The sequence below is a fragment of the Danio aesculapii genome, chromosome 20, assembly GCF_903798145.1.
Source record: "Danio aesculapii chromosome 20, fDanAes4.1, whole genome shotgun sequence".
Taxonomy (NCBI): Eukaryota; Metazoa; Chordata; class Actinopteri; order Cypriniformes; family Danionidae; genus Danio; species Danio aesculapii.
In genome coordinates, this window is record NC_079454.1 from 17496917 (window position 1) to 17509374 (window position 12458).

At 38.0% G+C, this 12458-nt stretch overlaps 1 protein-coding gene across 3 annotated transcripts in view; it reads left to right on the forward strand.

Annotated features, from left to right (window-relative positions):
• The window catches only part of arid1b (AT rich interactive domain 1B (SWI1-like)), a 160423-nt gene that overhangs the window by 109368 nt on the left and 38597 nt on the right, over positions 1 to 12458 (forward strand). For 2 of the 3 annotated variants that reach the window (XM_056445302.1, XM_056445303.1), the window contains exons 7-8: positions 6081 to 6423; positions 8389 to 8532. In XM_056445302.1, coding sequence (XP_056301277.1) covers positions 6081 to 6423; positions 8389 to 8532 — 487 coding nt within the window. The remainder of the gene's footprint in view (positions 1 to 6080; positions 6424 to 8388; positions 8533 to 12458) is intronic. The other variant, XM_056445304.1, reaches the window with a different exon arrangement.

The following is a 12458-nucleotide window of genomic DNA, read 5'->3' on the forward strand; positions in this document are numbered from 1 at the left end:
ATAAGTAATCAGTACTTAAAAGTGCTAAATTATTAAAATATGTTGACATAATTATTATTTGCATAATTGCTTGAGACTGTTAAGTGGATGGATGGATGGATCAAATAGAAAAAGGGGAAATTTAAGCTTATTTTCTTGAGCAGTTTTTTTAAACATACAATTTTGAAAATGTCCTACTTTTATACATGCAAATCTACAGTCATATGTGTGAAGCTGTTGCATTGTCAGGTGTTTGTTACCCAATATATATATATATATATATATATATATATATATATATATATATATATATATATATATATATATATATATATATATATATATATATATATATATGAATACAAATGCTGGTCATATAATTAGAATTATATGGCCATACTTTTCAGTTGGACAAGATTTATACAAATTTTCTGAGAAAGATGTCAACAAAATTAAAGGAAATAAACATTTGAAATATATCTGTCTGTGTGGAACGAAAAAGTACCTGGATGGGAGACCACATGGGAAAGCTAGGTAGTGAGGCCATGCTTAACCTGTGGTCTGTGTGGGTCTTAACGCCCCAGTATATTGATGGGAACTCTATACTGTCATTGGATTGGGATTGGGGTCTATCCATTCAATCCATTGTCGGCTTTCTGTTTGGCTCTGGCCTCTCAAAGACATTTACAGAGTTGCCCCCAAACCACTCTTGCATTAGCTTGGCTGTGCGCACCATATCATTGTCCTGGTCAACCTTCTGTACAGCCTAAGTGCTCTAGAGCAGGCTTTCAGTAAGGATGTCTTTGTATTATGCTGCATTCAGCTTTCCTTCCTTTCGACCTGACCATTTACTCTCTCCCTGCCTCTAAAATGTTTCTTAGCATGATACTAAAACCAAATATGCTACACTATATGCTACACAAAGTCATTTAAGTGACTAGATGAATCTATTAAGTCCAATATATTTATTCAATATATATCCCCCACAGTGTCATATCATTTCATCGTTTCATATTTTAATTCTAATTTATGATATTTTACCGTATTTATTTGAATTCTATTGTTTAAAGGACTATTTTAAACTTACATTTAGATTAGAGTGCATTTCTAAAATAAAGTGCTTCATTATGCAGCCTAATGAAAAAATACAGTTTCACTTGTGCAGGCTCTCATCATCACATCCATCCATCCATCCATCCATCCATCCATCCATCCATCTGTCTTCTCTATATACCTCTCTTATTTTCCATCCATCCATCCATCCATCCATCCATCCATCCATCCATCCATCCATCCATCCATCCATCCATCTGTCTTCTCTATATACCTCTCTTATCTTCCTTCCATCCATCCATCCATCCATCCATCCATCCATCCATCCATCCATCCATCCATCCATCTGTCTTCTCTATATACCTCTCTTATTTTCCATCCAACCATCCATCCATCCATCCATCCATCCATCCATCCATCCATTTGTCTTCTCTATATACCTCTCTTGTCTTCCATCCATCCATCCTTCCACCCATCTACCTATCAATCCATCCTTGCATCCATCCATCCATCTGTCTCGTCTACATACATATCTTCCTTCCATTCATCCATCCATCCATCCATCCATCCATCCATCCATCCATCCATCCATCCATCCATCCATCCATCCATCCTCTCTATATACCTCACTTATCTTTCATCCATCCATCCATCCATCCATCCATCCATCCATATATCTGTCTCCACTATATACCTCTCTTATCTTCCATCCATCCATCCATCCATCCATCCATCCATCCATCCATCCATCCATCCGTCCATCTATCCATCCATCTGTCCCCTCTATATACCTCACTTATCTTTCATCCATCCATCCACCCATCCATCCTCGCATCCATCCATCCATCCATTCATCCATCCATCCATCCATCCATCCATCCATCAGTCTCCACTATATACCTTTCTTGTCTTCCATCCATCCATCCATCCATCCATCCATCCATCCATCCATCCATCCATCCATCCATCCATCCATCTTTCTCCACTATATACCTCTCTTATCTTCCATCCATCCATCCATCCATCCATCCATCCATCCATTTGTCTTCTCTAAATACCTCTCTTGTCTTCCATCCATCCATCCATTCATTCATCCATCCATCCATCCGTCCATCTGTCCATCCATCCACCCATCCATCTGTCCATCCATCCGTCCATCCGTCCCCTCTATATACCTCTCTTATCTTTCATATTTTTGAATCTGTCTATCCGAGTACAAATTAATTATTTTTGTGTATGACGTAAACAGTCTCTATTTTGGTGTACAGAATGTTTATTATAATTAAAAGCTCTTTAGCATGAGGCTGGGCTTACGCGTGTTTGATCTCATTTCAAACGAGCAAGGAAAAAAATCCCCTTTTCCACGATCAACTCCGCTTCAACAGAGAATGGCCTTGGACTCAGAGCTTAAGTTGTTGATGCAAATTGAGTTGAAAGCAGGGAAGCCTTTGAGTCCTGTTGTGTTGGAACAAGCTTTGGCAGTTTCTGTAGCTGATTTTCATAAACACGGAGGAGGTCGTTGAATCAAGGGTGAGATGTACATCTTTTTTGGCATCAAATTGTGCTTCCATGCCCTTATGTCTTCTCTGCATTGGTCACGGCACTGTCAGAAGGGCATCCTTCACATTCATGGCACCTTTCCCTCCTTTCACCTGAGGGAATGTTGGGATTAACAAGGCTGGAGGAAAGTCGCTATAGAGTGTCTGACAGCGGTTGGGCATTTCTGTGTAATTGGCATTGTTCCAGGTTCCACGTCTACATCCTTGCAGGCTGCAGTGCCTGTCCTTCCCACCGTGAAGGAGCTTGTTAAGGGTCTCGATTCGGTGTAACTACAGAACGGGGGCAAGAAGCCAGCATCCCCCCTCATTCCTTCCCTTTCCCCTCAACCTGCTTCATGTGTTTTTGGAATACATTGGGAAAGAGGAAAACACGCCAAGACTCTCTGATTTCCACGGGGAACTCTTGAAACCTGAACGAGCGCGAGATCTCAACGTTTTCGACAGCTCGAGGAGTGGAAATCCCAGTTCTAATTGTGACTGAAACGCTGCTTGGCAAACTCCTCCTGCCAAAGCAGCGATCTGGGCACGATTAAATTTATGCCCATTATGCACATCAGCATCTTAGGAGGAAGTCCACGTGGTGAACATGATGTCTCGTCCCCTGAGAAACTTGACGAGGAAAAGTTGGCGTCCAGTGGTTGTCAGGCTGAAAGTCCTCAGACTGTTGCTCTTGAAACATGTCATGAGGAGACATACTTCATTAACAGCGGGCTCTCTGATGGCCTGCTGGGGGCTTTGGTCTCACACTCATTTTGAAGAATGTCAGTTTGGCTGAAATGCGTCCAGCCGTCACTGGCTTCCAGTGCTCTCCTACAAAAGATCAGATCATTCGAGTAGAGAGAAAAGAATGGTGTATGCTTGATTTCAAATGCCAATATGATATAAAAGCACTCCAAAAATTATGATTGATGTTTTTTCAAACTACTTAATTAAATTGAGCTGAAACAACACAATTCTTGAGGGTTTTTTGTAACAACTTAATTTATGTTCAATCTCATTAAATTTGTAAAAACAAAAAAATAAAAAAAAGTAAGTTAACTTAATTCCTTCATGTTCTCTCCATACAAATCTAGCATTTTTTACAGTGAGGGAAAGTTCATCCAAAAGTAAAAATTGACTCACTATTTACTCACATTTAAGTGGTTCCAAACCTTTATGCGTTTCTGGTTACATTTTATATTGTTACATTAACTACTATACATACATTTAAACTAATTATTTGGTACAATCAACTTATTATGTATATACATTATACTCATTCATTAATTTTCTTTCAGCCTATTCCCTTCTTTATCAGGGGTCGCAACAGTGGAATAAATCACCAACTATTCCAGCTTATGTTTTACGCAGCGGATGCCCTTGCAGCTGCAACCCTTTACTGGAAAATACATTGTACTTATTTTTTAAAATGATTAGCATGTTATTACATCTGTAATTAATTTTGGTAATTTATTCATTCATTTATTTATTCAATTAATTCATTTATAATTACACTGTTGACCATCTCTTACAACTCATCCTACCTAGCCTTAAACCTACCCATACCACCATTTTATGTTTGTGCATAGTACTGAGGTCCAATCCCAATTCTATTTTTTACCCCTACCCCTTTCCTTTGGCCCTTGAAACAGAGTGTGAAGGGCAAGGGTTTCAAAATGTACCCCTAGGAAATGGGATACCACTAACACCTGCACACGTCATCTTATGTCATTGTGAGTTCTTACTTCATATGAGATCGACGATTGCGACTTCTGTAGTTATTCTAGTTGTGTAATTTGTTTGGATTTATCTTAAGGAAATCGCAGAAAGCAATGACATTATCTTATCATAACGATATAATGTGTCAATAAACTCATAACTGTACTGTGCATTTACACTGTGGCCATATTCATCTATGTAAACACACAAAAACAACATTAACATTATAGCAGACACTGTATAAAGGTAATTCCCAGCCACTAGACTTTTCTGACAGGGTATTCCAGTGTCATCGATGGACAGATGTGAAAGTATGTTGTGGGACTACTATATATATAAAAATACTTATTTGTGCATTTCCTTACTTCTATGTGCAGTCATGGTGCCATTGAAGATGGAAATTTTTGTACCCCTTGGTTTTGAGTGTGGTCCTGAAAAATCTCAGTTTCAAGGGCTATCCAGCCCTTCCCTTAGCCCTACACCTATAAGCTAAAGATAATTGGGACACCCCTACCTCTTCACCTGAACATGCAAAATGTGGGGTAGGGGTCAGGGCTAGGGCTAAGGGGTAGAACTGGGACTGGGCCTTAATGTGGCTAAATAAAGAGTACCAACGTTTATTTGTTTAGAAATGAAGATATTTTGAAAAAAGCTGAAAACCTGTAACTATTAGCATCCAAAGTAGATGGAAAAAAAAATACTATCAAAGTAAAGGGTTACATGATTTCATCATTCTTCAAAATATCTTGTATTGGTTCAACAGAAAAAAAGAAACTGAAATGTTTTAAACGAGTAAAGGGTGAGTAGATTATGACAGAGTTTAAATTTTGAGGTGAACTATGCCTTTAAAAAGAACTCTACTTACTTTTTCCCCCAAAATTACATTCATGGCATCCTTTATAAATATTTATATAACCTCAAACCTGCTTGACTTTTTTCTCTCTATAGAACACAAGATTAGATGAAGAATCTATTAAATTGCGATTCACTTCAAAATGTAAAGAAGCTTCCAAAATTGTCAGCAAAAAACAACATTCATTCATTCATTTTCTTTTCGGCTTAGTCCCTTTATTAATCAGGGGTCGCAACAGTGGAATGAACTGCCAACTTATCCAGCTTATGTTTTACGCAGCGGATGCCCTTCCAGCTGCAACCCATCACAGGGAAACACCCATACATTCTTAGTCACACACATACACCACGGACAATTTAGCTTACCCAATTCACCTGTACCACATGTCTTTGGACTTGTGGGGGAAATCAGAGCACCCGGAGGACAAAAAACAACATGTGGTTGATAATTGTTCACAAATTGCTCCAATTGCTAAAAACAACCTTATATTAAAGTAATTTCTATTGAGTAAAGGGATAATTCACCAACACATTAACTCACTATTTACTTTCCCTCAAGTAGTGTCAAACCTTTATTTTTTATTCTGTAAATTTATTCTGTATTTTACCTTTCTTTTTTTATTCTGTTGAACACAAAAGAAGATATTTTGAAGAAATCTGAAAACCTGTAACCATGGACTTTCAAAGTAAGAAAAACAAATATCATGGAAGCCAATTGTTCCTGGTTTTTGGCTTTATTCAAAATATATTCTTTATTGTTCAACAATAAGTTTGGAACAAGTAAAGAGTAAGTAAATGATGATGAATTTTCATTTTTGGGTGAACTAGTTCTTTAAGTTGAACTGTTTTCCCTTTTTAAGGGGTCATGCTTAGCTTTTCTATTTTATTATGCTTCCTGATTTGCTGCTTCTACATTTAATTAACTTGTTTTATCCCCAGGTAACTACCCACGTCCTGCTAACTATGGTGGTGCACCGGGTGCCAACTACAGTGGCCCTGGTCCAGGCATGGGCAACAGTCTTGGCATGAATGCCAGCAGTCCAATGCATGGCCAAGGTCCAGGGCAACCCTGTGGCTCTATGACGACAGCTCGAGGTCCAGGACATGCGGCTGGTGGCAGGCCATACCCAGCGGGCTCCAGCAGTGTTGCTCCAACCTCTCCCAACATGCCTCAGTCTGCTGGCCCTGGGATGGGTCCACCTCCACCCAATGTTAGCCGCAAACCCCATGAGAGTAGCCCTGTATCTGCCCAGCAGAACCTCGTCCCCTCGGGCCAGGCCAGGTAAATCAGAGTCTTAATTAAGTGCATCAATTGTTAAAGGAACTCTCCAGTTTTATTTTTTGTTTTTGGAAATAGGTTCAATTTACAATTCTCCAAGACTTTAACAGTTGAGCTTTACAATTTTTTGTTCCATTCAGCCGATCTCTGGGTCTTGGGTGGGCACTTTTATGGCCAGTTTTCATTGAATGGTACGGTACGATACGGAACGGTTCGGTATGGTTTCATGGCCGTTTCCACTGTCAGAAGGTACCAAAAAGCGAACCGTACTGTAACACTTTTTTGGTACCGTTTCCAAAGGGTACCTAGCATGGCAAAAAGGTATCAAAAGGCGGAGCTAGACGCGCAGCTGAACGATATTGGTTTACAGAGAAACGTCACTAACGCGTACATTAGCAGGAGAATAAAAACAAAGAAACCGCCATTTTTAAATACACAGCCGAAACATTACACCGTAATAATATATACATATTAAAACGACCCATGGTCATCCAGAGCTCAAACAAACTTTGTTGTTGCCTTGATGAACAGCCACAAAGCCAAGAAGAAAAAAATCTACTGTGGCCTGTTGTTATTTTACGAGGCCGTCTAAATGTGCGAGCGGTTTCACTTTCTCGCGTTCGCTCGCGTGCGTGTCTATAATTGAAATAACGAATTTCTTGAGCTGATGATAATAACGTGCGCATGATTATTGAAGTGCTTCTAAAATCCGATCCTTTCAGAAACAGACAAACGTGAGATTGACGTGCAAAAAAATAAAGGAAAAGCCAGAAAAAACAGCAAATGATTCTTTCAGCAGCCTAAAACATGAACAGACTTCCATCTATAACTATTATCATCACCTTTTGGACTATTATGAACTCGGAATGACGGAACAAGAGGTTACATGTGCTGGTGAAGATGAGAGGTTTGCGCTGACTGTAGGCTATACGTTGCGTGTTGTTTTTGAACCCAAATAAGGGCTAAATGTATGTTGTGTGTAGTTTTTCTATAATTGGTAACATTTCACAGCCTGTAAGGGTCTGTATGTGTATATATATATATATATATATATATATATATATATGTTGCATTTATTTATTTATTTTATATAATCGCAGAGTTCACAGTAGGCTATTTCACATTTTTTCATTAATCTGCAGTTCTAATGAAGTTACAGTAAGTCACAAGTATGTATGTGTTTAAAGCTGTTTTGTGAAGTGCCTCTCATATGATGTGAACAACCCATACAGCTTTACTTTGAGTGAGATTTCCTCAAGCGAGACTAAAACTTTCTGTCCTACACCACACTATTGGTACACTTTTGGCAGTGGAAATGCAAGCCCGATAAAGGTGACCCGTACCGCCCCGTACCATACCGTATTGTACCAGTCACAGGAAATGGGCCATTAGCTTAGCTTAGCATAAATCGTTGAATTGGATTAGACCATTACCATCTTGTTTTTAGGTGCTCCGTAATATTATTGCATGTGCTGCAGCCAAGGTAGTCCATTTGAACAATACGCAAGGGTTAATCACACTTTAATAAAATTGATGCCTTTAAAATTAATTCACATTATTAACATGTTAACTTTGACAGCCTTAGTCTAAATACTTTACATTTAATCATACCTCTATAATAACGTTCCTATTTTTCTTTGGATATTTTTAACATTGCTGTTTATTGTGTTTATTTGTTGACTACTTCGTAACCCCATTATTACTGTTTTATCACATCCAACATATCTTCCTCAAACATTTATGATTCAGATCGGTCCTCGTTTTTAACTCTCACCCTCAATACATCATTTTGCTTATCTCTCACTGGTCGGCCTCTACTTGACGGATAATTCAGTCACCAAATAATGCTGAAAGGAACATTTGGGACAGGGCCAAAATATGTAATTAATCGCTAAACTTTTGAGTTGTCTTTTGTATAGAAAGTAAACCAACACCAAGGAGACTTTAATGCTCTTCCCCCTGCTTCAGGCCTCCTTTTGGCAGGTCCCCTGTTTACCCGGGCCTTTCTGGGCCTGGGGGGCGGCCGTCAGCTTCCTTCCCTCTCCCTCACCCCCATCACCCTCACTACAGTTCTGGGCAAGGCCAAGGGCAGCCTCACGCTGAGCTGTATGGGTAGGTTTGAGCTCTGAACCCCGGTTGGACGGCTTTACTCTGCTTGAGTCTGCTCGCATCCACTAGAAACCACACAAGCGCTCTGCACTAGCCTCTACTTTCTCCTTCATAATGGCTCATATATAAGAGTGATCATATATACAGTGCATCCGGAAATTATTCATAGCGCTTTACTTTTTCACATTTTTTATGTTACAGCCTTTTTCCAAAATGAAACAAATTCATTTATTTCTTTAAAATTCTACACACAATACCCCATAATGACAATGTGAAAATGATTTTTTGAAATTGTTGCAAATTTATTAAAAATAAAAAACCTGAAAAATCACATGTACAGAAGTATTTACAGCCTTTGTCGTGAAGCTCTAAATTGAGCTCAGGTACACTCTGTTTCCACTGATCATTCTTGAGGTGTTTCAGCAGCTTAATTGGAGTTCACCTGTGGTAAATACAGTTGATTGGACATTATTTGAAAAGGCATACACCTGTCTATATAAGATCCCAGGGTTGACAGTGCATATCAAAGCACAAACCAAGCATGAAGACTAAGGAATTGTCTGTAGACCTCCGAGACAGGATTGTCTCGAGGCACAAGGCTGGGGAAGGTTACAGAAAAATTTCTGCTGCTCTGAAAGTTCCAATGAGCACAGTGACCCCCGTCATCCGATGTTTGGAACCACCAAGACTCTTCCTAGAGCCGGTCGGCCATCTAAGCTGAGTGATCGGGGGAGAAGGGCCTTAGTCAGGGAGGTGGTAAATAACCCGATGGTCAGTCTGTCTGAGCTCCAGTGTTCTTCTGTGGAGAGAGGGGAGAACCTTACAGAAGGACAACCATCTGTGCAGCAATCCACCAATCAGGCCTGTATGGTAGAGTGGCCAGACGGAAGTCACTCCCTGCCTGGAATTTGCCAAAAAGCATATGAATCACTCTCAGACCATAAAAAAACTAAATTCTCTGGTCTGATGAGACTTAAATTGAAGTCTTTGAAGTGAATGCCAGGCGTTACATTTGAAGAAAACCAGGCACCGCTCATCACCAGGCTAATACCATCCCTACTGTGAAGCATGGTGGTGACAGCATCATGCTGTGGGGATGTTTTTCAGCAGCAGGAACTGGAAGAGTAGATAGAGGGAAAGATGAATGCAGCAATGTACAGAGACATCCTGAATGAAAACCTGATTCAGAGTGCTCTTGACCTCAGACTGGGGCGACAGTTCATTTTCCACATGGACAATGACCCAAAGCACATGGCCAAAATATCAATGGGGTGGCTTCACAACAACTCAGTGAATGTCCTTGAGTGGCCCGGCCAGAGCCCAGACCCAAATCATATGGAACATCTCTGGAGAGATCTTAAAATGGCTGTACACAGTCGCTTCCCATCCAACCTGATACCTTGAGAGGTACTGCAAAGAGGAATGGGTAAAAATTCCCAAAGACATCATATTCAAAAAGACTTGAGGCTGTAATTGCTGCCAAAGGTGCATAAACAAAGTATTGAGCAAAGGCTGTGAATATTTCTGTACATGTGATTTTTTTTTTTTTTGTTTAGGTTTTTTATTTTAAATAAATTTCCAACAATTTCACAAAATCTTCTTTCACATTGTCATTATGAGCTATTGTGTGTAGAATTTTGAGGAAATAAATTAATTTAATCCATTTTGGAATAAGGCTGCAACATGAAAAAATGTGGAAAAAGTGAAGCGCTATTTCTGGATGCATTGTAGCTCCTACAAAGATAGGAGATGCATCCCCTGAAGAAAAAAAAAGCAGATTTATTGACAGAAATTATCTTCTGTAGACTGCAAAAAATGCTTTTCTTACTTGAGAGTTTTTGACTTTGCGGCTACAGCCAAAGTAATTGGTGGTTCATTTCGCTTTGACGACCCCTGATAAATCAGGGACTAAGCCAGAGGAAAGTGAGTTTTTTTGTCTTGTTTCTAGTCCAAATATCTACAAATTGTTAAATCAAGAAACATTTTCTAGATACCTAAAACACACAAAAAAGACTTGTTTTCAGAAAATAAGTCAATATTAGGTGGGTTTTTCATTAAAACAAGCTAAAACATCTGCCAGTGGGGAAGCAAAATAATCTTGTTTTCGCTTTTCAGTAATATTTTTTTGCTTACACCATTGGCAGATTATTTTCTTTGTTTTAAGGAAAATCACACTTAATATTGACATATTCTTTCTGAAAACAAGACAGTGGGTTTTATTCACTAATAATTGCGTACGTTTTTTATATTTATACAAACATTTGAACTTCTCATAAATACTTTCTACCTAATTCACATTATGTGCATATGCACATAAGTTTGTTCTTAAACTCGTTTTTCAGTTAGTGAATTTGGAGTCTTCTAAAATGAGTGCTCGCTTAAACAAAATTACTCATTTGCATAATACGTGCCCACACCAGCTCCATAAAAAGGAAAATCTGAAAAAAATTATAAGACAAACTATGTATTAGGATTCGACAATTATGACACAGAAACAAACTAAAAAGATTTAATGGTAATGAAGGTTTTGATGTTGGATAGGGGATTATATATAGAGTTGAAGTCTGAATTATTAGCTCCCGAGAATTGCTGTTTATTTTTTCTTCAATTTCTGTTTAACGGAGAGAAGATTTTTTTCAATACATTTCTGAACATAATATGCTGTGAAAATGTACTTGTTCTGTTAAACATCATTTGGGAAATATTTAAAAAAGAAAAAATCAAAGGGGGGCTAATAATTCTGACTTCAACTGTATATAATCCTTTTAATTACCCGGTAAATAACATCTGATTATATATGTAGGGTTCTTTATAGATGTTTATGAGGCCCCAGACATACATCATTATTGCTTACATGTGGTATACGTTATTCTTGAATTATTTCTTAAAATAAATTTTAGCTTGAACGTTTTTTTTAAACATCCATACACATATTTCATGCTTAAATTTGTGAATACGCATGGTTAGTGATTGACCTAGTGTCTTGTTTTTAGAAAAAGGTCTACGTGAGTTTTTCTTTCAGTAAAACAAGCTAAATAATTTGCTTACCCCAGTGGGAGATTATTTTACTTGCTTTAAGGAAAAACCTACTTAAATTTGACAAATTACTAGACAATGGGTCTCATTCACTAATAATTGTGTACTCTTTTCATATTTATCCGCACATTTCAACATTCATACGCACATTTTTCACATAAATTTGTACGTAGGCCTGTCACGGTAATCAATATATCGGCTTATTGCACAACACATGCACATGACCTCAATCATTTTTGGTGATGCAATATGTATCGCCCATACATAACGACCAATTTTACAACATTTTTGCTGATTGTGCATCTCTCAAATTTTAGCTGATTGTGCATCTTTATTTCTTTCACAGGTGTCAGTATGGTTAAAAAAAACTATAATATTTACTATAAATTACTATAGTATATTTTCATGTTGGTGTCTGACGACTGAAAGTAGATCTGGTAGCAGATATCGCAGCCTCTGTTACTTTTTACCTTGCACTTTTTTGTTAACATTTATTATTATTATTTATTATTGTCTGATGTTTTTTCGAACAAACGATCGTTACTATACAATACGTACAATAACTTTCCTAATTACCATAACCTGCCTAATGTACCTAGTTAGGCCTTTAAATGTCCCTTTAAGCTGTATAGAAGTGTCTTGAAAAATATCTAGTTAAATATTATTTACTGTCATCATGGCAAAGATAAAATAAATCAGTTATTAGAAATGAGTCATTAAAACTATTATGTTTAGAAATGTGTTGAAAAAAATCTCTCAGTTAAACAGAAATTGGGGAAAAAAATAAACAGGGGGCTAATAATTCAGGGGGGCTAAAAATTCTGACTTCAACTGTATAATGAGTGGCATAAAATAGCCTTAAAATGACAATAATATTGTTTATCGCATTATCG